Source organism: Phymastichus coffea, unplaced genomic scaffold, assembly GCF_024137745.1.
Source record: "Phymastichus coffea isolate CEN01 unplaced genomic scaffold, Cenicafe_Pcof_1.1 PCOF00043, whole genome shotgun sequence".
NCBI lineage: Eukaryota > Metazoa > Arthropoda > Insecta > Hymenoptera > Eulophidae > Phymastichus > Phymastichus coffea.
Genome location: NW_026706854.1, coordinates 797,080 through 823,643, shown reverse-complemented (window position 1 = coordinate 823,643; position 26,564 = coordinate 797,080). Strand labels below are relative to the sequence as shown.

At 35.9% G+C, this 26,564-nt stretch overlaps 4 protein-coding genes across 12 annotated transcripts; all 4 read left to right on the top strand.

Annotated features, from left to right (window-relative positions):
• Positions 1-140: 140 nt before the first annotated feature.
• LOC131664310 (apoptotic protease-activating factor 1-like) lies at positions 141-5,877 on the top strand. Of its 6 annotated transcripts, XM_058935288.1 has the most exons (13): positions 141-262; positions 729-976; positions 1,072-1,246; positions 1,566-1,703; positions 1,762-2,076; positions 2,152-2,387; positions 2,470-2,599; positions 2,687-3,778; positions 3,848-4,381; positions 4,456-4,854; positions 4,925-5,120; positions 5,187-5,317; positions 5,400-5,877. In XM_058935288.1, the coding sequence occupies exons 2-13, from the start codon at positions 759-761 to the stop codon at positions 5,865-5,867; spliced, it is 4,032 nt and encodes a 1,343-aa protein (XP_058791271.1). In that variant the 5' UTR covers positions 141-262; positions 729-758; the 3' UTR covers positions 5,868-5,877. The 6 variants fall into 6 exon arrangements, with proteins under 6 accessions (XP_058791271.1, XP_058791268.1, XP_058791267.1 ...); XM_058935285.1 differs by having other exon boundaries at positions 1,575-1,703; positions 4,925-5,317; XM_058935284.1 differs by having other exon boundaries at positions 4,925-5,317.
• Positions 5,878-7,987: 2,110 nt separating this feature from the next.
• LOC131664314 (mitochondrial pyruvate carrier 2-like) lies at positions 7,988-10,197 on the top strand. Of its 2 annotated transcripts, XM_058935295.1 has the most exons (5): positions 7,988-8,133; positions 8,209-8,286; positions 8,868-8,908; positions 9,169-9,365; positions 9,437-10,197. In XM_058935295.1, exons 2-5 carry the CDS (start codon positions 8,226-8,228, stop codon positions 9,474-9,476), a joined length of 339 nt encoding a protein of 112 aa, XP_058791278.1. In that variant the 5' UTR covers positions 7,988-8,133; positions 8,209-8,225; the 3' UTR covers positions 9,477-10,197. The 2 variants fall into 2 exon arrangements, with proteins under 2 accessions (XP_058791278.1, XP_058791277.1); XM_058935294.1 differs by lacking the exon at positions 7,988-8,133 and having other exon boundaries at positions 8,153-8,286; positions 9,437-10,192.
• A 718-nt stretch (positions 10,198-10,915) lies between these two features.
• Positions 10,916-15,809, top strand: LOC131664312 (probable ATP-dependent RNA helicase DDX17). Of its 2 annotated transcripts, none has more exons than XM_058935292.1 (7): positions 10,916-11,253; positions 11,841-12,167; positions 12,254-12,907; positions 12,985-13,157; positions 13,225-13,284; positions 14,888-15,127; positions 15,202-15,809. In XM_058935292.1, the coding sequence occupies exons 1-7, from the start codon at positions 11,237-11,239 to the stop codon at positions 15,378-15,380; spliced, it is 1,650 nt and encodes a 549-aa protein (XP_058791275.1). In that variant the 5' UTR covers positions 10,916-11,236; the 3' UTR covers positions 15,381-15,809. The 2 variants fall into 2 exon arrangements, with proteins under 2 accessions (XP_058791275.1, XP_058791273.1); XM_058935290.1 differs by having other exon boundaries at positions 11,826-12,167.
• Positions 15,810-16,084: 275 nt separating this feature from the next.
• LOC131664369 (uncharacterized) lies at positions 16,085-25,756 on the top strand. 2 transcript variants are annotated; one of them, XM_058935410.1, is made up of 4 exons: positions 16,085-16,218; positions 16,351-16,520; positions 17,208-17,682; positions 17,769-25,756. In XM_058935410.1, exons 2-4 carry the CDS (start codon positions 16,489-16,491, stop codon positions 19,569-19,571), a joined length of 2,310 nt encoding a protein of 769 aa, XP_058791393.1. In that variant the 5' UTR covers positions 16,085-16,218; positions 16,351-16,488; the 3' UTR covers positions 19,572-25,756. The 2 variants fall into 2 exon arrangements, with proteins under 2 accessions (XP_058791393.1, XP_058791391.1); XM_058935408.1 differs by having other exon boundaries at positions 16,186-16,218; positions 16,346-16,520.
• The last annotated feature ends 808 nt before the right edge of the window (positions 25,757-26,564 follow it).

The window sequence follows — 26,564 nt, the reverse complement described above, 5'->3', positions numbered from 1 at the left end:
GAAAGAGAGAGAACGCACACAAATAACATTCTATCTTCGACCTCTTCCCGTACGACAACGATCGTGCTTTCTTGTGTTCCCCGTCGAGAAGCAAAGTGCAACACATCTATCCATCAGTCGATCAACGACGCTACATTTTACAAAAAACAAAGACGACTACGCGCTTCGCAGCCTTGCAGTTCCATTGCATGTGCGGGAGTTAGAAAACTAAAACACGTAATATGAGTGCGTAAAGCAGCGGAGTAAAGAGAAAAAAGGATATGTGAGTATTACTTACGTACGATACTCTTGGAGCTACATGTTTTTTTTACCATTTGATTGAGACTCGGTGGAGAGCGTGAGAGAGACCCGTTAGAGTTGACTCAGACTCGCGATACCCATAACGTGGCTTTCATATTTTTTGAGAAATTTCTTGCTCGTTTCGTCAGTAACACTTGTGCACGATACGGCGAAGAGTTGTACTTGTCACGGTATGAAATTTTGAGTCTTGTCGTGAATCCGTGGGTTTAATTTTATTTTGGAGTCATGGCCATAGTAGTTATTCGAATGAAACTTGAGAATTTTTAAGCACTCAAGAAAAAAAATATATTTTTAAATGTTTTCAAGTACACTTACGACTATACTTTGTGAAAAATTATTAAATCACTTTGTGCAGTTTGCTTAATTTAAAGATTCTTTTGGAATTGCAATGAATTTCAAAAAAATATTTTTATTGTAATTTTATTCAGAAATCGCATATTTGTAATAATGAAAATTTCATGAATAAGGTATTTAATTTACCTTTCATTATGGATCAAAGACACAAAGATATTTTATCGCAAATGCGACAGAATATAATAGATGATTTAGATGTCTATAATGGAATAATAGGTCCGCTATCGACCGAATTTGTTTTGAAATCTGAGGATGTAGAAAATATCAATAAAGGTAAAACAAAACAAGAAAAAGCAGAAATTTTATTGGATTTGTTACCACAGTACGTATTTAATTAAGATACTCTTAAATTGTTCTATCATCGTCATATAGTAACATAAACAAATATGAGTTGTAATACAATGTTTCTTATTTTAGACAAGGATCTAATGCCTTTGATGTGTTTCATCAATCTTTAAAACATCATTACGATTGGTTGAGTGAAAAAATTGACAAAATGTTAGCTGCACCAGGTACACCTAACAATGAGAGATACATTGTTAATCCCAACTTACAGCCAGTATCTCCAATAACAGTGGCAAGAGAAGACATGGTGAGTTTTTTCTATGATTTCAATAACTGCAGTATCTTTCTAATTATTTTTTCCTACTAAACTAACATTGTGTGAACAAATTTTTTGCCTGCTTTCCCTACACTTTTGGATAATTTTCCAAAGTAAGTTAGGTTTTTTTTTAGTATGTGATGTTGCACCTTGTAGATTTATGAAGTCGAGAATCAGTAGATGTAATGGGTATACATTAAGTAAATTTTTCCAACTAAATGCTCTATTCATTGATTCTCAAATTTTTGACAAATATCAATGTACATCAAAATAGATGAATAAAATATTAATGAGAATTCTTTTAAACCAGATTGAAAAGTTGAAAGATGCATTGCAAAAGTTGCAACCAAATGAATATGTGGCATTACATGGCATGAAGGGTTTTGGAAAATCTTGTCTTACAGCGAGTACTTTGAAAGATAAAAATCTATCACAAAAACTTTTTAATGTAAGTTTGAGTTACAATTTTTAAGAGCAGACATTTTAATAATAATTATACTCTACAGAATGAAATTTACTGGATAAAGTTTGGATACAAACTTGGCCTCCAAGAAGAGATTTTGATTCAATTAAATAATCTTTATCATCAAATTAAATGTTTTAATTATTTGCAAGAAACTGTAAATTCAGAATCATTAGAAAAGACTTTGAAACAAACCATAGAAAATTACTTCTGGAAAGAAAATCACAGAAATGCCTTGCTGATTTTGGATGATGTTTATCGGAAAGAATTTGTAGATAAATTTGACTTTGCATGCAAAACACTAGTTATTACATCTGATATTGGAGTTTTGTATCCAAGAAGTTACAGTATTGTAGCAGTATGTCAATTGATATAAATATTTTAATAACAATGTTTAATAATAAATAAACTTAAAATATTATTTAATTATTAGATGAATCACGGTTTCACTAAAGCAGAAACATTAGGCTTATTTGCAAAAGTACTTGATGCATCTGTTGATACTTTACCTCCACAAGCAAATCTAATTCATGAAGAATGTAAAGGAATGCCATTACTTATTGCTATGTTTGCTGCCCAATTTGAGAATTATAAACATGACATGAAATGGAACACTGGCAGATGGAATTATTACTTGAAGTGTCTTCGTACTAAGAATGCCAAAAATAAGTCAATATAACTTTTATATTTTATTTTACGTTTTAAAATATAATTAAAGATACATTCTTAATTGTATATTTGTATGTTTTAGAGTTATTGAAGAGTTTATGAAAATTCAAGAAGCAACCTTCGATATGTGCATTAATCAGTTAGATCCAGAAATGAAGGAACGATATGAACACCTCGTCATTTTTAGCGAAGATGTTAATATAATGCCTAAGGTAACTAAGTTTTCAATATCACTTAAAGAGAATTGATATATTTAATATAACGTAAAATAAAATATATCTTTCAAAACATTATTTTAGACATTAGAAATTTTATGGGATGAAGAGCCATACTCTGTTGATGATCAAATGTTAGATTTCTGTCATAAATCACTCGCTGCAAAAAAATGGAATGATGATTTAAAAAGTTATATTTATGGAGTTCACGATTTATTACTTTGTCATTTAAGAAAAAAATTAACGCCAACGCAAATAAGGGATAAACACCGGTTATTTATTGAAAAATATCGAAAATATTGTAATGGTGATTTTTCTAAGCTGCCTGACGACAATTATAGTTTCTCTTACATTGGTCACCATCTTGAACAAGCAGAATTGTTTGATGATTTTCCCGCAATCTTCATGAATTTTGATTTTATTCAAGCTAAAATTAATAACACCGGATTAAGCGATTTACTCATCGATCTGAAAAAATATCGAAAACATATCACAAAAAATGGTGATGAAAAGATAGAATCCGATCTCTCTGATATGGAACAATTTGTCAAAAGTCATGCAAGTACTTTAGCAAAGCATCGTCAGATGAAGTGTTTAGATTTGGTGCAGATTGCATTGGATCATTCCGCGGATGGATTTGTCAAAAATACTATTACTAATTTAGCCTTGTCAAGACCGAATTCTCTTTACATCTCTCATGAGAGAACGGACTTATTCAACATTAAATGTTATTCAAATTTTTGCCAAGAAATTACCGACGACGTACATACCGCTGTTTTTACCGAAGATCCATCGCACGTTTTAATTGGAAGTAATAGTGGTGAAATAATACTGTGGGATACCGACAACCATAAATCGAAAATTTTTAGTGGTCATAACAAAAAATATGCCATTAAGAAGATTGTTTTGTCTATGGCCGGTGATTACTTTCTAGCTTTAAGCGAAGACGGTACAATAAAAATGTTTGTATTGAACGAAAATGAATTTACAAGAAACGGCCTTAGTATTTCAATACAAAATCCGCGACACAAACAATCTTCTTGGAAAAATTTGTTTAAAACTACTCATGATGATAGTGTAAGAACATTTGCTATTGATCAAGAACATATTTCAGACATGAAATTCTCCTTGTCAAATAACAAAGTAGCTGCTTGTACCACTTCAGGAACACTTGCAGTAAGTAGTTTTTTGATGCAAATTGTTTACATTTTTATTTCAAATATTTAACAGACTTAATTTAATCAGGTGTGGGATGCACAAACTGGTATTTTAGAATTGAATGACAAATTACGGAAAGAAACAGGACCGAACCGTTTAGGAGGAGTGGCTTTCACAACAGGAGATAAGTTTCTACATGTATTGAATGAAACTATTTCCGTTGTGAGGATCTATAAAAAAAATCAAGATAAATACATATACGTGTCTCAATTTAACTTACAACTTACCAACCCGAGGGTCATTTACTTTTCAAAACACCCTGAAGAAGATAACTGTTTGGTGATTGTTACTGATAAAGTAGCTTTGTACTTAAAGTGGTTTGTTAATATTGATGAGCTCTCTCACAGTTACGAGAAGCTTGTCAAAATTGAAGAAAAAGAGGAAAATGTTTATTTTACTACTGCGACGTTGACTTACGATGCGCGATATCTAATAATTGGTAATTCAAAAGGAATTATTAGCATTGTGAAAGCTTTCAATCCCGATGATTTTATAACTGGCATCAAAGCAAATGTGACTTCTCTTGATTCTTATTGGATGCCTGACGAAAGATGTCATATGGTACTAATTGTTTCAATGTTTCCATCTTATAGTAAGAATTCAGTAATCTTAATTTAATGAAATTATTCTGCTAGGTATGTGGCGGTGAAAAATGCGTGATTTACAACTGGAAGATTGGGGATGATGAAAAACCAAAAATAGTTAAAGAGCTTCTTTTCGACGCTAGAGTACAAAATTTTGGTGAAGACAATATAATTGTTTTAAAAACAGCACCAAATGAAATAACTATATGTAACGGGATAGTATCCCCAAAGAGGATTGAATCTGAGTGTGGTAAAATCACAAGCATTGAACTCCGTGACAATGCAACTAAACTAATTTACATTACTGAATTGGCCTCAGTTGTAATATACGATATGCTTACCCAAGAAACAACCCGATTATCACAACTTAATTCTTTCGAAAGTTATATTGGTATACTCCAGATCAACGATAATTACGTGGTTTTGTGTCAAAATAATCATCAATTACAAGTAAGTAATAAATAATTAATTTCATGAATTTTCAAAGAACATAAAAAACAAAAATTATTATTTTTCGCAGGTTTGGAAGAATATTAAATCATCGCATTCAGTCGAAGACGCGATAGATGTGATTTTTGTACACAAAATAAAAACGAATTGGATGATGACAGTATCAAAAAAAGGCCAAATTAAATATTTGTATACTGACTATTTACCATGGAAGAAAATAGATTGTAAAGTGACCGAAGAATGGACAATTGTTTACAGCACTATAAGTAATTCTAAAACCCTCCTAGCAATATTGAGCGAAGAGCAAAATGTGATAATATATAAATTGCCAGATGTAGATACAGAAGATAGCTCCAAAGTAGAGTCTTTCATGAAATACGAATACAAGAGTCAACTTAGCATTTGTCAGTTTTCTCATGATGGAAAATACCTAGCAGTTGCACTGGATAATGGTGAAATATCTGTAAATAACATATTTGATTCTCTTATCAATATCAAATTAAAACTGATTAATAGCACATTTTATTATTACAATTACTTCGTAGATAATCGACGTAGACTTACAATGTGAACTAGGGAAACTTTGCTTACACTGTTGTCCAGTCAGTCAGTTGAATTGGTCGCCATCGTCTATCAGTGTGCCAATCCTCTTATCAGTGAACTGCGATGAATTAGCTTGGTGGAATGTATCTATGCTGCACAGCATCGATAAGACACAGAACCGCCGTAGCCGTATGGGTTTCAGTCGTAGTATCAATAACCTAAACATGGATATGAGTCAGACGAGAATGAGTCAAAGCGTAAAGAGATCTAAATTACAGATCAACGTCGATGAGTTTTGGAGTCGAAAACTCGCGAAAAGTAACAGGCCTGCGATGCTTGGATGCGTGCAATTACCGTCAACTTGCACTGGTAAGGTGAAAGTCTGCGTGTCCGAGGACTTTTCCAAGTTCTTAACAATCGATATTCACGGTACAGTCAGTAATTTCACTATTTTTGGCAATTTGGACTAGTAATTCAGGTGTATTATACACGTTTTAGCGATTTTATTGCTTGATAGTATGGTACTTTAGGGTTTTTATACAGTGTGCCATACGGTTGTAATTTCTTCATTAATTTTTTTATAATACTGATACGATTATCAAATTAATATCTTGTTGATAATTAATTCGTAAGTCGATATTTTTTAGAACAGTTCGAGAAAATCGTCGTAACAAAAAAATAATAATAAAGAAGTGAAGAAAGAATACGCGAAATATTCTTTTGCGATATTCCAAAAGATGAATCTATTGATAAGAATCGGAAAAAATTTTATATAGGTAGAAAGATTATTTGCGATTGTAGAAATCAAAGATAGATTCTTTGATTATTTTTACCAAGTCTATCTGCAAGGGAAAGATGTTAGATTTTTTAATTTTGAGTGTGTATGTATCCGCACTGCCAAATGCATTTTTTTAATGATTTATTGAAAGGGATAAGTGATAATGATCAAAAGTCAGCATTATGGAAAGACTTACTTAGTAAGAGAGTAATTGTGTACCACTGATATGAGACATACGCGATTTATTGATGAAATTTACATTTTACTTTATATAACTTTATACGGTATTTCATACAAAATACAACCGATAAAATTAAATATAAACAATAAAAAATGGCAATTAAAAATACTTTATTTGAAAAATAAAACAGAATACGATTTTATGGCTATAAATGTTTTTTAATTCTTTAATTAATTAGAGAAGTCATGTTAATTAAAAAATTGGTTTTTTAATAAATTTTAAATATTTGTTTCGAATGATGTGGTGCCTTAAAAATATTATAAGTACTTTTTTGATACTAGTTGTAAATCAAGCAATTTTTTGATTATTTTTGTCGCATTTTTAGCATTAATGTTTTTCTTTGGTATGTAGTTTACTTATTATGAACATCGTAAACACGACCTCAGATAAAAAAAATAACATATGACAATACGTGCACATTTACGCTTGAAGAAATTAAATGAAAACGAAGAGTAGCTTGCAATTTTTCATTTAAACGTAAAGGAAAATAAACTGGTTTTGCAATTTTTTACCTCTTGAAAATGCATTTTATACTGTAACAGATACAGTAAGTAATTTTTCGTGACGATTTTTTATACAACTAGCGTTAATTTTATGTACATAATACGAATATTTTAATCATAAATCGCGATGACGAAACCCCTTATTACTGTAACTTGTGTATTTACATTGCCAACAATGTGTATCATTGCAATATATTATATGGCTGTTGGAAAAAGTGTAATTTAAGCTACACTGCAATTGCATTTATATCACAATCGGAGAGTCTTTATTGCCAAGCAATCAAGCTCAATTTTTCGCAACGAACTTTTATACCGAATTTTATACCTACCATCCCTGCGTAATCTGTATAATTGTAATTTTGTTATGTTTACGCAAATAAGACAAAAACAATAAAGATAAAAAAATTAATTATTGTATATACTAAAGAACAAGTGTTATTGCAAGTTCATTCAACCTCAATCTAAATTGCTCACTCGCAAGGAGAAAAAAGAATAAATCTCGAGACATATAGCGCACATCGGAAGTTGCATATGATGAATATTACGCACGGTGGAATGGGCTTATATTTAGCGTGCTGGCATCCCGACGCATTACATAATGAAAAAGAAAAAGAAAATTGGCGTGCGCTTCGGAGACATCTGTTTTGAGACTCTAGGTCACGAAGCAGTCACAACTAGAGGCCAATGTCAAACTCTATAGTTGTCCAACTGCGATTGAAGCTTGCAACGGTACGCACACGTGGAGAGATTAGAGCGTTTGATGTTTTCGTTGTTAACGTCGTGATCACAAATTTCTTGACGACCTCGTTTGCTATTTATTTCATTGAAAATCTGTGCAAGTTGTTTGCCATTGAAAAAAAATGCAAGTCGAATTTTTCCTGGCTCCAATTGAAAGTTTTTATCTGCATTAAAATCATTCACAAACTCAGCTGGAAAACGAATACGACGATCATTCCATCTCAATGAAAACACAAGTAAACGATGATATTGATAACGTACAGCAGTTCCAGCGTTCCAAAGTAAAGCAAAAGAGTGCTCGTTCGACAAGTTTGCTCGTCATATAGATCGAGCGACGCTCGCGCATACCTTCGGTAGTGGGGGATGGAGAGAGGAGAGGAGAACCTCGCGCGTAAATGGGGAAGCAAACAAAAAAAATACGGTTCGCGCGTGTTGGATCAGCAGATCGACGTCAGCGAGTGGGAAAGCGCGTGACTGTACGCACTGTTAATTCCTTTTTTTTCTCAGTTCAGTGTGGTTTTTTCGATCTCAATCGTATACCATGTCTTCAGCTCTGTATCAGAGTTCCATGCGTACCATTGGTAAATTCGTCCCGGAGAAGCTACAGCCTTTGTGGAAGCACCCTGCAGGTAGGTTCGTCGTGTTTCGCGGAACTGACACACGAGATCTACTCATATTGGTTCTTTTTCACTTGACGGGATTCACGTGGCGCTGGGTCAAGGTCGAGGCTATCGTGCATTTACTGTGATTGTCTGCATATCCCATTTTTTTCATAATCACCTAAATTAAGACTTTCAACTAAATCTTATATTTTTCAAAATTGATTTTTCACCAAAGTCAGTTGTTATTCGTTCGTTCTCGAGCATTTGTATAAAGTTTGGATTTTGCAATGATGCAATTAAATGATCGGATAATTTATTAATAATGATAAGGCATTCGTTGATGTGAATGGAGTAGTGGATAAACGAGTTGGTATGCGGTCTATCACAACTTATTATTTTCAGCATTTTCTAAGAAACCATCGACTGGCTCTTGCGCTTCGATAAAATTATCGTCGATTTCTTTCCGATGATTGTCGAGTCTATAGACTATTTACTTGCTCAGCCGAGTTCAATCAACATTATCGTATAGACACAAGTCTTGCTATATAATCTCAATCATGTTCTGTAACATCCGTCATAAAAAAATTGCGAAATTTGTCATTTTTTAGGTCCACAAACGATCTTCTTCTGGGCTCCGGCGTTTAAATGGGTAATTTTCTGTTTAATTCTTATTTAGCCAATATATTGATAAAAGAATGTTTTTTAAAAAGAAAAACGTGTTTTTTTTTGGTAATCAGCCTTTCTCAATTCTCTCATGCAGTTTCTATGTAGATAAGCTATAAATAAGATATAAAAATAAAACCTGTTGACGCAAAATCATTAGAATGAATATTCTTTTTTTAATCATTCTTTGAAAATTTTTAACAGTTTCTTTGTAAATATTATTTTTATTAATTGTGACTTTTATAGGGACTTGTGATAGCTGGACTGGGAGACCTTCAGAGGCCAGCTGATAAGATTTCAATCAGTCAGTCATCAGCCCTTGGCTTGACTGGTATAATATGGACAAGGTACTCACTTGCCATTATCCCAAAAAATTACAGTCTTTTCAGCGTCAATCTTTTTGTAGCATTAACTGCTGTGTATCAAGTTGCTAGAGCGATAAAGTAAATATACCCTTTAGAAAACATATTCATTCACATTTTGATAATGATTAAAGCTTCTTTTTTTCTTGTAGATATCAAACTGAACAAAAATCGCAAACAGTACCTAATTAACAATTCAATTGATGAACTAACACATTCCTATGCAGAAATATAGACAAAGTTCTTATCTTTATTGTTTCTAAAAAAAGAAAAAAAAACAAACAACAGAAGATGACTTTTAATTTAAGTTGCAAGATAAAAGCATTGGTAATGGATATAAGTTTGTTATCTGCTCATTGTGTTTCATCTGGAATTCAGTTGATCTGAATAGAGTAATGTATGTGCATTAGAGAGATTAAGATATATTTTATTTGATTATCTTCCTTGGAAGCATAATAGAAATTTATCCATAATACGTTATACTGCTATATACGTATATGCACATTGTTAAATCAAACTATGTGATAACTCAATGGTGTCTATTATATGCAATATAATGTTTCTATATTTTTCTTAATAACGTACTTTAAATCTACGACGATGCATCGGTGTATATGATCTAATTATGACCTAATTAACGAATCGAAGAATTCGAAAAGTATATATATATGTATATTTATGTACAGTGTATTATAAAATAAATATTTACGAGCGCTCTCCCACTTATAGCTCAACTGACAATGCTAGTGTAAAAAATATATTTTTTTTTCGAAAGCAGAATTTACGATGTTTTATTCATTTGTGTTGCTGTTCTTTTTTGCATTTTTAATCAAACCTTTTGATTTACATACAATGAACGTGTGCTTATGATAACCAGCTTTGTTTGTGACAATATAAGCAAAATTACTTATTAGATAGGGTTAAATCAAATTATTATGATAAATTAATATTTCTGTAGATTGAAGTTGTATTAATGATAAAATCATATATAATTATTTATGTCATCGTTGTATAAAAATATTTAGAACTTGAAACAAGAAGAAAAGTGTATATAGAGACGATACAAATTTCCATAAATATAGCTTATTAGCATTCAAATCTCAACAATAAAATCAAATAATCTACGAATTACAATTAAGGGACTTTTTATATGAGACAACGGACATTGGATGTACACCGAGAACACAAATTTAAAAAACAAATTGTTTAACATAGTGTATGTGAGATTGTGCAGGATGTGAACAATAGAAAATATAGATCTACTATATTAACACTATTAGTACAATAATATATCATTTTGCAAATAACGTTGGATGGTCGGTGTTCGACGTCCGATGTCTCCTTATGTAGAAAGTCCCTAAAAAATACTTTAACCAAATTAAATTGCGATCAATCATTCAACTAGCCGAAACGCATTGATCTTTCAATTTTTCCATTTTATCACTGCATATATAATTAGTGATTATTAATTTTTAGTTATAAAGTCATTACTGCGTAACAAAAAAATGTCAAGAAAAAATCAAACTCGTAGAAACGGAAATAAAGTAAGTAGTAAAAGCGCCGCCTAGTGGGCGCGTCCGAAAGCGTACAATAATTGCCCTACTCCATAACGTTAATAAGTGCGAGTGAGACAGCACCCCTGACTATACCATGCACGGAGACTGCCACGGCTGCCACGCCAACGTAGATCTAGGCTAGGCATCCGCCATGTTTGTTCAGACTCATCCAGTTCAGTCGATGGACAGCTTCTAATCGCAGTATCATATAGTTCTAGAGTCTTTTCTTTCGTTTACTTTTACCAGTGCAGTTTTATTAAAAGTTTCCATCTATACATATAATTTTTTATTGTACAAAAAGAGATCAGTTTATGCAAAATTGATCATCTAAGAAATTGAATTGCGCACGTGGAGGGTTGAAATAGCTGTTACTTTCCCTCAAGCAACATACCAGGCATGGGTCGTTACAGAAGGTGAGTCCTTATAAATTTTATTTTAATAGTTCGTTCCTTTAAAAGAAAGAGAGTTATTCTAGCTATTGTTTTCTCATGAATATTGCGTATTTTATTTAACGAATTCTTCTCGAACATTTGTGAGTTATTGCGCTTCTTCGCCTGATAATGTATGGTATAATTGATAAGAGATAAATACAAGTAGGCATAGTATATGAATCTCTTTGAATTATTTTTAGCCTCTCTTTGCTCAATGATTTACGTTGTTATTCATTCTAATATGATCATGAGTCATTATGGAGTGGCAATAGATTGTGATCAGCAATTTCCTGTTCTCGCAGCATACAGCACTGACTCTTAAAACTTATGAGGAAAGATTATTTTTACATTGTTAGTAAAAACTATAAAAATTATAGAACAGTGTGAACAAAAGGAAATTAGTATTTCATTGGTTGAAGAATCTTGGCTGTGAATTTCATTACAACTGGATTTGAGGACTAAGCCTTGCAATAACTATTGCACAATCCTGCTAAAATAACTTGAAATAGAGTAGATATTTATCAACTTCCTAATGTATTTTTCAAATTTAATAGTCGAAGTCGTGACAGGGACAGGAGAAGAAGATCTCGGTCAAGATCTCGTAGCAGATCAAGAGATAGGAGAGGCTGGGGTGGAGGCAGGGATAGAGGAGGTGGAAGGAATGGCAGAGGTCAGCCAGGAGCCAATCTAAAGAAGCCCAGATGGGACATGAACCGTTTGGAGCCTTTCAAAAAAGACTTCTATGAACCCTGCACTGCTGTTATGAATAGGGATCCACGTGCTGTTGAGCAATATAGAAATGAGAAGGAAATCACTTTGAGGGGCAAAGGTATTCCAAATCCAGTATTGTCTTTTGAGGAAGCTGGTTTTCCTGAATATGTTATGAAAGAGATAAAGTGAGTAATAATTTTTATTGAGAATATCAGTCTCTTTATTTCTTCTAGTGCTCATTTTTCTATAAAAATTGTGATTAATTTTCCAGGAGGCAAAACTTCAAAGAGCCAACATCTATACAAGCACAAGGTTGGCCAATTGCTTTAAGTGGTAGAGACATGGTAGGGATAGCATCAACTGGCTCTGGAAAGACTCTGTCCTATATTCTTCCCGCAATTGTTCACATCAACAGTCAGCCCAAATTGATGCGTAAAGATGGACCGATTTCCTTGGTACTTGCTCCCACGCGTGAATTGGCTCAACAAATTCAACAGGTTGCTGATGACTTTGGGCATGCATCTGGCATTCGCAATACTTGTTTGTATGGTGGTGCGCCAAAAGGTGCACAAGCAAGGGATCTGGATAGTGGTGTTGAGATCATAATAGCAACACCAGGCCGATTACTTGATTTTCTCGAGTCAGGAAGAACAAACTTGAAGAGGTGCACTTATTTAGTGCTTGATGAGGCTGATAGAATGCTTGATATGGGTTTTGAACCTCAAATTAGAAAAATTATCGAACAAATTCGACCCGACCGGCAAACGCTCATGTGGTCTGCAACCTGGCCGAAGGAAGTTCGTCAACTTGCCGAGGAATTCCTCAAGGACTACGTGCAGATCAATGTTGGCTCGCTACAATTGTCCGCGAATCATAACATACTTCAAATCATTGACGTATGTACCGAGTATGAAAAAGAAGTCAAGTGAGTACATTTAGTTATTAACAGTTTGTAACTAGTACTTTTATAAAATATCAATTGTTGTTATTATTTGTTGATAGGTTAAGTACGTTATTAAAGGAAATAATGGCAGAGAAAGAAAACAAGACAATCGTGTTCATTGAGACGAAGCGCAGAGTTGACGAGATTACGCGAAAAATGAAGAGAGACGGTTGGCCAGCTGTATGCATCCACGGTGATAAATCACAGCAAGAGAGAGATTGGGTATTGCAAGGTACTGATCTTTGGTTTTAATAGAGTCCACATTTTTGAGCAAGTTCTGACGTATGTTTTTATTTTAGATTTCAGAAGTGGTAAAACTCCCATTCTCGTTGCTACTGACGTAGCAGCCAGAGGATTAGGTAAGCATCGAGCGAATTTTATCTTGGGATTGCGTTATCAACTTATGTAAAGAACGTAAAGTAGATGTTTCTTAAAATGTAGACTGTTAAAGTAAACTGAAGTATTGTATGTTGAACTTTGTAAAAAGAAAGGCATGAGATAAAAGTGCTGACATAAAACAAAAAATAAGTAAGGAGTGGGAGGCAGATGAAAGAAAAGAGTTACTGACTAAGCGGCTGGATTTGTTTGCATTGCAGAGGCACATAGCGCTCGGGCCCTCGCCGGGTAATGCAAATAGCTGGCTTGCGCGCGCGTGCGCGTGCGTGAGAGAGAGTGCACACAATGATCTGAAAAATGAGAGAGGTCGTCGGCGCTCTTGAACGCCGTGGCCGCCGCCTCTGATGCAACACGTTGTGGCTAGGCTATTGCATTGTCTGGCTTGGCGTTAAATATGGGCCTCGTGGCGCGCGTGCCTCACGTCTCACACACACACGCAGTCGCCGTGAGAGAGAGACAGAGGGCGAGAGACAGGGGCAGCAGCGTGTGAGATAACAGAGGATGAGGCGATGTAATCGCCTCTCACAATCAGGCCGCTCGCTCACACGTCCGCTCGACCGCTGCTACTGCCCGTCTCTATCGACACTGCCTGCCTCCACGATTATCTGCGCCGACGGCGCGGCGTGCGATGTACAACTCGGTCGCACACACGCCGCTCACAACTCCTCCGCCCTTCTGGTTATCTGGTTGCTGGTCCTCTCAAATCGCCTGCGCGAGCGACAGAGAGACCCGACAATCGTCCTCTCCACACGACTTGGAGGAGGCCTCGTGAAAGAGAGATACACTGAATCAGTTAGACCGTTAGCCGCCGCTCTCCATCTCTGCACGTTCCGACGCAGGGCGCCGCCAAAGCGTCTGCTGCGGACTCGAGGCAGAGAGCGTCAGATCGAACGGCGGCTTTAACTCCGTACGTTTTCACATTAACAAGGTGGCGACGCACATTATTATGATGGCGACGTCCCCCACAAACACAAGCATTTTTATCTATATATACCTTTTTTCAATCGAATATTGTCGACCCAATCTGTACCTTCTCGCTAAATCATTTTTTGTCGGCTTGGTATACAAGATTGCTCGCAACGCGAAAGCCCTATATTCAATCTTTTTCACTTTCTCTTTTACAAACGCTCTTTGCCGTTATTTCTTATTGAAATTGGCTTTCTCGTTCTTTTTCTGTTTGTTCTGTTTTCCTGCATCATTCTTATGATGTTCATGGGCGTCTACCGAGAAACTAAACATGGCTCATTTTCGATGTTATTTCTGAAATTAAAAAAAAAATGCGTAGTTTTTCTCAGTGGACATCCTGGATCGTGTATTATGACCTTTTTCTCAATAGTTAGAATACATCAAAATTGAAATAATGAAAATCTTTTATTGGCAAACCAAAAGTACTTTTAATCTTGTTTCTTCAATGACTAGGATTATAATTATTACATCTTCACCCGTTGTTAGTTAAAAATTTAGGTTAGAACAACAAAAAAGAAAGCTCACGTTCACTTCGAGATGGATTTAATACGGTTGCAAAATCTTGTCCAATGCTATAACAAATTTCTGTGTTCATTTCAGATGTCGAGGATGTGAAGTTTGTTATCAATTTTGACTACCCATCTTGCTCGGAAGATTACGTGCACCGCATCGGACGAACTGGTCGCAGGCAAAAAACTGGCACCGCATACACCTTCTTCACGCAGAGCAACGCAAGCAAGGCCAATGACCTCGTACAGGTGCTCAAGGAAGCTAATCAAGTCATCAATCCTAAGCTTTTGGAATTAGCGGATCGAGGTGGTGGTTACGGACGACACAGAGGTAATTTTGTAGAGAATACGAAAATTCATCAGCTTATTTGTATTGTCGATGGTCCTCATGAAAATTCGATTTAGGAGGTGGCAGAAATAGATGGAGATCAAGAGCGGCTCGCCGTGAGAAGGAACGCAGCTTGTCTCGCAGTCGAAGTCGTAGCAATGAACGTAATGGAAAATCCCGACGTAGCTACAGTCGTAGCTCAAGAAGCCGTAGCTATTCAAGAAGTCGAAGTCGTAGTCCTATTCGTAAACGTTAATTATATCTCTGACCAACAGTTTTTGACCGAATAATTACTGTTTTTCCCAGAGATTACTGAAAATTTCTATTTTAAGGAACCGCTTCCTTTAATTGTCTATAAATCAATACAATTTTTGTGTAACTATACTCATTTTATTTAGCAGAACTTATGCTAAACTTAACAAAATGACTTTACGCTCTTAGTATAATTTTGGTTTTGTAACAAAAACAACTTTATTTTGTCATGATAGATTAACGAATAATTATGTATACAATTTTTTAGCACAATTATCTAGTAAATGATAAATTGTACTTATAATATTCTAAAAGATAAGCAATTTCTTTTCAATCTGTATGTTTACGCGGGAGAAAGCATTGTTGTACAGTATTTAAAAGAAGTGCAAAAAAATAAATTTTGTTAGCAACATTAATCAACGTGTTTCATTTTTATTGACATTTTTCTATACCTAAATAATACGCGTGATCACAATAGTGTGATTAAAAAAAATGGATTCTTGCATTAGAAAATTTTTCATTCACATATTTCCATTGAATTTGGCAACTCGCAATTTTAAGCTCTAAGAACACTTATCGCGAACAACGCCCCGAACAGATAAACGAAAAAAGGAGCAGCGAGTCACGATGGGTGGTGGGGGGGCAAAAAAGAGGAAACTAGTAGCTCTTATCGATCGTTGAGGATACCAAGGCATTTGTATGCTCGCGCGTCTGCGCAGCATTGGTCACGTGATCATCCCCTCTATGTCCTCTGTCGTCGCAGCGGAAATCTCCGCCAGCTGCCCGCTTCCGTCTTCCCGAGCGCCTGTCAGCCATTAGAGCTCTGTTCACCGGGTCTCTGGGTAAGAATTATCAATTTTCACCTATTTCGCAGGCATAATTCTGCCCCTAAACCACTCATTTAGCTTGCCTAATCATCGAGAATATTGAAAAAGTAAAATCTATCGAAATGGTTCTTTTTTTTGGAAGTGTAGGTTTGATTGGGTGCATCGCACGAAATCGAGTACCGTTCCACGACTGAGAACGAGCCAGAGAGGGAGAAAGAAAGTGGAACGAGTTCGCTGGACGTTCTAAGCAGCGAAGGAATAGTTTCGCGGTCTGGCCGTACGACGATGTACAGCAACAGTTACGCCAATCAAACTTCGTGAGTATCAGTCAACCGCACATACATGGTCCGATTTTACGCTGGTTTTTCAACAATCCTTTGATAAAGTGAATATTATAGTTGTCTTTTTACTTTAAATTCTTGCATTTCATACGTATGATGTTTCTTGCCAAAATCGTTTGGGAACGTAACGAAGCGCTCTTTCTCTTTCCCTATATAGCTTGCACTATATTGCGTTCACGAAGATAGGAGAGCGGCCATTTTGTTCGTAGGCGAGTCCGCTAAGCTCTCTCGGACATTTAATTATTTAAAGACACGCGTTTAACTTCGTTGTCATGGACGAATTGCTACTTTTTCGCAAGCAGTTTCTGAAATAGTCTTTCGGGTCAAAGATTATTTCGGTGAGAAATTCTAACTCTGATGTATTAATTTCATTGTTATACTTTATTACTTCTTTCCACTAACTCAACACGTTAACACTCCGTTTTTCATGTAACATACGTATAAATATTACTATATTAAATATCGTTATAATCTCGTATTATTATAAGTTCATTATCAAAACGTTGCAAATCGTTTTCGAACAAAAAAATCGCATCTTTGAACAATCAAAAATTTGTAAATCCATGTATTAACACGATTTCAAAACGACATTTTCTCGTATAAAAAAAGTTAAGGTAATTACAACTGTTAAAAAAGTATTGACTATAAGTCTTGAATTTTCAGACCTAGGGGGAACAGAGACATTGGTAACAGGAAGGGGAGTGGTGGCACTTACTGGAATAATCAACAGCAACAACAGCAGCCTCAGAAAAAAATTGGAGCCATAATTATATCAACACAAAAGAAAAATAATCAGAAGAAGACTCCTGGTGACCTCTTGAAAAAACCTAACTGGGAAATTATGACTCTGCCAAATATTGCCAAGAATTTCTATGTGCCCCACATTAACATCCTGCGACGCACTCCTGATGATGTCAGAAAGTACTATCTAGGCAAGGAGATCACCGTCAAAGGAAACAATACTCCCCTCCCAATACAGGCGTTCGAGGAATGCAACTTCCCCGAATATGTTATGGAGGAAATTAGAAAGCAGGGCTTTCTAGAACCTACCGCCATCCAAGCTCAAGGCTGGCCTATTGCACTCAGTGGACGTGACATGGTTGGCATTGCCCAGACTGGATCTGGGAAGACACTAGCTGTGAGTATTTAACTTTATTAGGTTTGAATTTCTGCCAAATGAGTGTCAACATGATAGCACTGATGTCATTCTTGTTTATTTTACAGTACATGCTTCCTGCTACGGTTCACATTAATCACCAGCCACGATTGGCTCGAGGAGATGGTCCTATTGTTCTTGTGCTAGCTCCTACTCGTGAGCTTGCTCAACAAATCCAGACTGTTGCACGTGACTTTGGTACGTCATCACGCATCCGCAATACTTGCATCTTTGGTGGCTCACCCAAGGGACCTCAAGCTCGCGACCTCGAACGTGGAGTCGAGATATGTATCGCCACTCCTGGACGGTTGATCGACTTCCTCGAACGAGGCACAACGAATCTGCGCCGCTGTACTTACCTTGTACTCGACGAGGCCGACCGCATGCTGGACATGGGTTTCGAACCTCAAATCCGCAAAATTATCGAGCAAATCAGACCAGACAGACAGGTTCTCATGTGGTCTGCCACCTGGCCTAAGGAGGTGCAAGCTCTTGCAGAAGATTTTCTTAGCGATTACATTCAAATCAACATTGGATCACTGTCACTCGCCGCCAATCACAACATCCGTCAGATCATCGAGATCTGCCAGGAGCATGAGAAGGAGGACAAACTCACCACTCTGCTAAGAGAAATTGGTTGTGACCGAGGCAATAAAACCATCATCTTCGTGGAAACTAAGAAGAAGGTCGACGACGTCACCAAAGCCATCAAGATTAGCGGACTGCACGCCATAGCCATCCATGGCGACAAGTCTCAGCCCGAACGTGACTACGTTCTCTCAGAATTCCGTAATGGTAAAACTGCAATACTGGTAGCTACGGACGTGGCGGCACGTGGTCTCGATGTCGAGGATGTCAAGTACGTGATCAACCTCGACTATCCGAACAGCAGCGAGGACTATGTGCATAGGATAGGAAGAACAGGACGCCAGAGTGCCGGTACAGCCTACGCTTTCTTTACTCCCAACAATGCCCGCCAAGCCAAGGAACTGATTGCCGTTCTCAAAGAAGCTGGCCAAGCCGTCAACCCGCAATTGCTCGATTTGGCTAACTCCCAAAAACACCAGTTCGGTAAGAATCGTCAGCGATGGGGTCAGAGTCGTGGAAATCCTAACACCATGAATAAGGACATGAACGGCAGTCCGAGAAACAACCGCAGTCCACCCAACAGCTGGCAGTCAATGAACCATTTCAATGGATCAAAGGTGCCTGGTCAGAACAACATGAACCGCCCAATGATACGCCAACAAAATGGCTATTCGAATAACCGTCAGAACGGCTACCAGAATAACTATCATCATCAATCGACTTCGCCAAACGGTCTGCCACAGCAGCAATCGCCTCAGCAGATGTCTTCTCTGACACAACCGCAGCTGCAGTACAAGCAGGTGAACGGCTATCAGAATAATGCCGCGTACCAGCAGATCGGTAGTGCCATGCAGAGCAGTTACCAGGCAAACGGTTATCAACAACGTGGCTACCAGAACTTCACTGGAAATAGTGGCTATCAGGGAAGCAATCGCTATAACAATCGTCAGAATGGCTACGCACCCCAGCAGAACCGTCAGCAGCAGCAGCAGCAACAGCAGCAACAACAACAACAGCAACAACAACAGCAGCAGCAACAGCAGCAGCAACAACAGCAGCAAAGCATGTATTCCGTGCCACCGGCGTTTGTCATGCCGTCGAGTGCCACTGCCACGACCGACTCCAGTATCCAGAGTCTGGTGAATAACAAGTTCTTCCAGACCAGTCGACCATCGCCACCAGCAGCCAATCCTTGCGCCTATCAATCGGCTATGGGATACGGTCAATTTCAAGCCGTGCCGCCCTATGGTTACCCGTACCCGCCCACACCGGTGCAGCAGTGATGCGCCGCCTAAACATGTATCAATCTTATTCTTTGTTTTTCTAAACGTATAAGCGAGACGGTGGCTTCACAATGTCGTAGGAAGGTAACTTTTTTTTCATTTAATCTCGAACTTTTCGTTTAACGCGTGAAACCATCATCGATCATCAATGTTTCTTAATCAATGAAGAAAAAATTAAGCAGAAAAGAAAAATTACGACGTTCGTATAGATAACGCATATCTTTAATCTTGATTTTGTGTTCTCAACGTAATATTTTTCAATTTTTTCCTTCCCGTTCTCGTGTTTAAAGACGAATTCTTTTTCTGTATCACTTTTAATTTTTTTAATTCTAATCTTTCTTTACTATCGTACTTTTCTGGAATGGTGCTCAAAGTGTTCGTCGCTTGCGCGTATGAAGCAAGCCGACGTATCTAATCCTACAGTGACTGCAAGCAAAAGCAAACGGTGAACACTATTATAGGCTAACAGTAGAAGCGGAAAGTTCTTTAAAAGAATAAATTGAGATGGAAAATATAACGAAACATGCAAAAAAACTACAAGATAAAAAAGAAGCTATGATCGTGCTGATTCGAACGAATGATTCGTATCCACCAGGCACATTCCAGTCGAGTTTGAACGTAGGGATTTAGCTTAATTAGCGATGGTATATCGATATTGCATACATATATTATAATACTACTACTAAATATTGGTAATGACCACAAAAAAAGTGTAGCTTACGATTTTTGGTCATCTCTGTGGTAATTGAATATAGCGTAATCATTCTTGCGATTTAATGAAAACAAACAAAAAAATTACAAACTATGTATACTACCTGTATGCTTTTCTGAAATGCACGAAACATATAGAAGGGGGGGCGTGGGTTATAGGATTAATAATTTATAATTTATTTATAATCTGTCAAGCGTATAACAAGGAATGAGAAAAAAGGGTTTAAACGAGTAAAATAGATGACGCTCTTTATAAATACCGACGAAACGAGGGATGAACGTAAGAGAATAGCGCACGAAGACGCCAAGAAACAAAAGAAAAATAATCTCATGTTTTTGTATTTTTTGTTTCAAAGTGTTTAAGGAGATTAAAAACGATACACAAAGAAACTAGCAAACAGAAGTCAAACGTAAGAGAAAATAAAATTAATTAACGCCAGCGCGAAACTCGATAAGTAAGCAGGATCTCCCACGTTATTTATATACTACTAAAGCGTTAAGAGCGTTCGTATTTAAACAAAAACGCAAACATAAAAGGAGAGCTTTTCTTCCGGCAAGAAAGAAATAAAATGAAACTTTCTATTTGTAAGAGGCAAGCCTCGCATTGTTTACGACGCGTTAAGTCGAAAGAAGCAAAAAACACGAAAAACACGCTCGCATTCGAGAAGGTAAGCGTCGATCTTCCAGTGTTAGTCGGAAGGAATAGATTTAATGAATCTTTTTTTCGTACGCAATGCGTTTGTAAAACGGGTAAACTCGAGGATGCAAAACTGACACACGTGTCGAAGATTATCGGTCGCGTAGTCTCACATGGCTGTGCATTATAACTATTAGAGCAGAAACTGTTCTTGGGTATACCTTATTTTTGTAAAACGGCGACAAAGAAAGTCTCTCGTTCATTTGATTTGCAGATGTAAATGCGACACGCGATTATATCGAGCGAGTAGCGCCATTCACGTCGATCGTCCCCTCAAGAGGCACAATTTAATTAGATAGTGAAAGAAATATTAAAGACAAAAAATTACAGTCTTGAAACAATATGTTTCGATTTACAATTATAAAACCAAGAAAGACTTTTTTTTACTGGTAACTCTATTTCGAGGGATTATTAAACGCGACTAAAGTTTCAAATCTCTGACCGCAGGCGACAAATCAGTGATGTGCGTGCATCTACTTTCCGTCATTTATAATTAAATGTAATATTACATAAAACTCAGCTCGACCACGACACAGAAACACAGAAATACGGGAATTTATCGAAGAAAATAAATATATAACGTCGTCGTCTGTGTACGTGTGTTATTATTTATCTCGCGCGCGCGTGCTCTTTACTTTTACGAAACGCAAATAGTAACGTGTCGTATATAAAACGAGCGAGAAGAAGCCCTCTCTTTTCTTGTGAGATATCTTCGAGAACGCGCACACTTTTGCGGGCAAACGAAGAGCGGAAAAAAACTAGTGAGAAAACTAATATAAAAAAAGCCTCCAGTATTTCATTGTCTCCTTATTTTCGTCGTACAACGCACAGAGAGAAAAAGAAGCAGCCACTTCAGAATATTCAATAATTGTAAACTGTACTATATTGGAGGCTCTCTCGCTGATTTGCGTGTCTTGGATCATGCAATCATCTCTTCTCGTCGAACATAGGAATCTGTAGGATGGTTGCGTATTACACGCGTAGTTCTGTGATAAGTATGATGTAGTGTTACCGCGAAAGGTTTGGCGATAATAATTATTAAAAAAATGGATGCGAAGATCGCTCGAGAGGGCTTTTTAAAATAAAACTAATCGCGCGTCTCTCGTCTCTCATATATAGAAGCGCTCGTTTCGACGGCAGATTATAAGCAAACAGTAAGAAAAAAAAGTGAACCATAAATTTTTAACGAAAATAATAAGAGTAAACTCACGCAGGCACGTAAAGGCGTCGTCATATCATATGCAATATGCGTTATAATTGTAACTTGTCTCTCGAAAACAAAAGCAAAACAAGCAAAAGATTGTGAAAGCGTGTCGTGTGCTGTAATAAAAGGCTTATGCGTGAGCAAGTACTCAACGTGCGGTAGAAGATGGCCAATCGAATTCGCTCTACGAAATACACGATTATTACATGTTACATTTTTGCAAGGATAATATGCTTATTCGCATCAGCGCCTATCTCGTTCCTCTCTCTTTGATCGCGAGGCATATATGAATATTATAATTTTTAAAAACAAAACAGTCATGAACGTACACAAAATGTATTCGTATATCGTTAAACAGCCACGTCATACGTTCTTTCTTTCTTTATTTTATTTTATTTTATTTATTTATTTATTTATTTTTTTTTTTTTTTTTTTTTTTTTGTCTTTTCTCACGCGAGAAGAAAGAGATTAATTAATTGTGATTAGATGCGTACACACATGAGAAATATTTTCCTTCCCAAATAATGAGGCTATGTTAATAATGTATATTCACCAGTGACGCGACGGTTCTTCGCTGTATATTCGTATAAAATCTTACATCTCGTTTAAATATGTAAGTATGGATTCGCGCCTCGAGAATATATTGCTCCAAAGTGGTTCTTGTGTGATGGTGTTCGTTAGCTTTTTTCTTTTCTCCGTTTTACACGCGAGAATCTGATTTTTGTGTCTCTGTCAAATCTCTACAAACATTCGCTTCCATTATTATTATTATGATTATTATTATTAATATTATTTTAATTCTTATTGTCGTCCTGTATCTTTTTTTCTCTTTCTGTTCGTGTCGTATTTGAAGCTGAGGGATCGTTTCTCACGATAAAAATTGTTGAATAGTTATTAAAATTAGACGATAAAAGGATCTTGTTTATTTTATCTGCGTAACTTCAAGAAGTCATTTATAGTATAACTATATTCTGAAGATTAGAGCGTCAAAATAACATATTTTTTATTTATTTGTATCTGAAACTTTTCTCATAATTACTTTATTTTTTTTTAACTTAATATTATGAATAAAGCGAAACGAACTCAGTTATTGAACTACATTCACTTCGTATTATTACTTGTTGATATATAATTCAAAGGGTACTTGCTGAAAAAACTTCCAAGACATTAGCTGGAAAAAATATCGCCAACTGATGAGAAAGATAAGTGTGCTTTAATTTCTAGGTATGCAATGAACGAAATAATTAAAAATTAATACCTTTGTTTTCAAATAAATCGCACAGTACGAACCGATGTTTGTTAAAAAGAGATAAAAACTATTAAAAAAAAAACAAAGTGCGTATTTAGATTACATACAAAAAAAGTATATATATCGAGATAATTGTATGTAGCGAAATGAAATTGAAGGTACGATGGAAAGACTAGAAATTTGTTCAAAAGAAAAATATGTGCTTAGACGACGATCCAAGTTGTAAAGTCTTGTCGAGATTATTAATTGATTTTCCTTCTTTTACCACGTAACGAAACAAAATAAAAACATTATGTTAAGAGACACGCTATCGCTGTGATAATCGCGTACGTCAATACGTATAATTATAAAAAAAAGCAAACAGAGAAGCAAAAACACGCGGAATGTTAAGGTAATTTAAAATAAAAAAAATTAAGCCTAGAGTCAGAATATAGTCTCCTTTAACGGCTACATACAATCTTTGAAATCGCGCGCAAGTCAAACTACAAACTCAAGAAAGACTGATTCTCTTTCGCCAAGCGCGTACATTCAGAAAAGTCGAAACAGAAACCTAAGATTCAAACGTCGTGTATTTACTGTACGTTAAACGAATTGGGTCAGAAGCCGTCCGCGACAGGAAAAACAAAGATTTCCTCTTTGTAGTTCGATAAAGCTTATTTTAATTTACTCGTTTACTTAAAAAAATAAAAATAAAAACAAGAATTCAGTTCTTACATATATGTATATTTTTTTATGTAATTATCTTCTGTTCAAAATGAAAGAAATAGTCCGTCGGTCTTGTATACTGTACTGTGAGAGAGAAATATTCACTAGTAATCGAAGGTGATTATTTTGACTGAACTCAGTCGTGTGTTGCTCGCCGCCTGTTCCTAGAAATTTGTTGTTCAACGGGCGACAAACACTGTGCGATACCACTGTTCTTTTATAACTCTGATAGAAAGCTACTTTTGCGTTGCATACTTAAGATACTTGTTTTTGAAACGTTGTCTTTCAAAGCAAACATATCTTTCAGAGAAATCTTGGTGAATCTGAAAAAATACATTGGCTTGTTCCTCTTAATTTTAAACTTAAGGCTAAAATATGACAAGATCAGTTTGTCTATCGTTATTATTGCACTCGTCGCGCGGTAACCTGGGACATTAAGGAATCGAGGGACTGTTACGTATTCTCAATTATTAATATATATCGCTCGGATCTATAAAGCCCTGTCGTGTCATTGCCGAAGCCTGACGATGTTCTTTGTACCTACATATATACAATTTATTTTTTCTTTGTTCTTTAATATTTATCATCCACGCAAAGGCTGATAATATAAGCTCGTCTAGCGTTTTTGTGACGCTGAGTAAAACATATAAATGTTTATTTTATTTAATATATATACGTTTCTTCTCTTTTTTCTTTGTAAAGAACATTGAAACATTTTTATTTCATTTTAGCAGAGTCGCATATCTTGTTTCGTTTCAATTTTTTTTCTTTTTTTTTTATGTTATTGTCGAAGCATAAAAGCGTGTGATTTGCCGAAATGCACATGTATAATTATATATCCCCACTGCGTAAATGGGATGAGCGCAGTCGACAGAAAAAAATTCCACGCAAGACGTCGTCCAATTTTATTTGTTCCAAATAAATAGGAAGGCGACACGCCAGATTCTAGTCAAAATTCATATTCTATATACTTTCGAGCCTCGCAAGATTATCAATATTTCTTTGTTCCCCCACTCCCTCGTGTATCTTCTTTCAAACTATTGTACCTGTCCGTTGAATTGAACCGTTTCTTTTTAACGATATGAAAAAAGACGTTATTCCCTCCAAACACTCTCTGTTCATTGTGATTGCAGGGATAGACAAAATCACAATATACCTGTAGTACAATGTGAAAATGTGTGTGTATCATTCGGTTTCGTAAAAGATTTTAAACGTAACAACGATGGGTCGTGTTTTTCGACGACGAGCGAAGGACCTTTTTGCAGGGTTTCTAAAACGGTTAAAATAATAGACTAAACGCAAATCTTTAACAAAGTAAGAAAAAAAATGTAGCTGGGATAGGGGGTTCAAGATTAGGGCGTTTTTTCTAAAGAGAGAGAGGCCTTTGTTGAAAAAAAATAAGAAAAAAATTTTTCTCGAGCAGCTACTGCTTCGCTCATTACAATCAAACTGTTGTTAAAACAAAAATAAAACGTGATATTACGAATATATGTAATGATGAGAGAAAGAGAGAGAGAGAAAAGAGGTATTATATCGTGTGAATCGAGCAGACTTGACGGGCCCATAATATATGTTTTTATATTTGATACTAATTAATTAAATAGAGAGAGAGAGAGAGAGAGAGAAAAAAACCCACAAAAGTAAAGCGAGCAATGGAAATAATATGCGTAGTGCGAACTGAAAAATAAAAAAAAACATTTAACGATGAATTTATTATATTCCCGTTCGACGTGTGATTTTTACATTCGAGAGCTGATAAAGTTCATGAAGAAGCATACGATACAAAGAGTATTTATTTTTTGACCATGACATTCGCGAGAATGGAAGAAAAATGCGAAGTTCGTCGAGTATGCTTCTCAAAGTCGAGTCGAAACAAAAGGGAATATAATTTAAAACACGACTAAGTTCAAATATACAATGTAGCTACGAAAAAGAATAAGAAGCAAATTTTATAACGCCCGGCGGTTTAAAAAACAAAGTAAAGTATAGTTGCTCGTTAAACGCGATAAACCGTACTTTCTTTTCGTTCGTAAGTCGTAAAAGTATAGAGAGAAAGGGAAGAGAGAGTGCAGAAGAGCTTGAGTTCTGAAAGGAGGGACTTTAGATGAAAACGAGTGGAGGTAAACTCATTTGTTATAAAAAGAAAAAATTGTAATTTTTCATTATCGAATATTGTAAAGTATGCGAAAGAAAAACGAAACAAATTAACCGCAGGAAGGATTAAGTAATTAGCAGTTCGGCAACAATTTATCAGAACGTGAGATACTGTTCGACATTCAGATTCTCTTCTTCTGTAGGTTTCACTAAAGTGCATTTCTTGTATGTTATACAGTATTATGAATAGAAAATAAAATATAATAAATACATTGCAATTTGAAAAAAGTAATTGTTTTTATTACCCTACTCATCCTTTTCATCTGCTTACAA

Bases quoted from the DNA above. Each gene is read 5' to 3' on its own strand.
- LOC131664312 (XM_058935290.1), top strand. The intron at 12,168-12,253 runs GTGAGTAATAAT...TTAATTTTCCAG, and splicing joins TATGTTATGAAAGAGATAAA to GAGGCAAAACTTCAAAGAGC. The intron at 13,158-13,224 runs GTACTGATCTTT...TTTTTATTTTAG, and splicing joins GAGAGATTGGGTATTGCAAG to ATTTCAGAAGTGGTAAAACT.
- LOC131664310 (XM_058935284.1), top strand. From the start codon at position 759: ATGAATAAGGTATTTAATTTACCTTTCATTATGGATCAAAGACACAAA. The intron at 2,077-2,151 runs GTATGTCAATTG...TTTAATTATTAG, and splicing joins GAAGTTACAGTATTGTAGCA to ATGAATCACGGTTTCACTAA. The intron at 2,600-2,686 runs GTAACTAAGTTT...ACATTATTTTAG, and splicing joins ATGTTAATATAATGCCTAAG to ACATTAGAAATTTTATGGGA.
- LOC131664369 (XM_058935410.1), top strand. From the start codon at position 16,489: ATGTACAGCAACAGTTACGCCAATCAAACTTC. The intron at 16,521-17,207 runs GTGAGTATCAGT...TTGAATTTTCAG, and splicing joins AGTTACGCCAATCAAACTTC to ACCTAGGGGGAACAGAGACA. The intron at 17,683-17,768 runs GTGAGTATTTAA...TTTATTTTACAG, and splicing joins GATCTGGGAAGACACTAGCT to TACATGCTTCCTGCTACGGT.
- LOC131664314 (XM_058935294.1), top strand. From the start codon at position 8,199: ATGTCTTCAGCTCTGTATCAGAGTTCCATGCGTACCATTGGTAAATTC. The intron at 8,287-8,867 runs GTAGGTTCGTCG...GTCATTTTTTAG, and splicing joins TTTGTGGAAGCACCCTGCAG to GTCCACAAACGATCTTCTTC. The intron at 9,366-9,436 runs GTAAATATACCC...TTTTTCTTGTAG, and splicing joins CAAGTTGCTAGAGCGATAAA to ATATCAAACTGAACAAAAAT.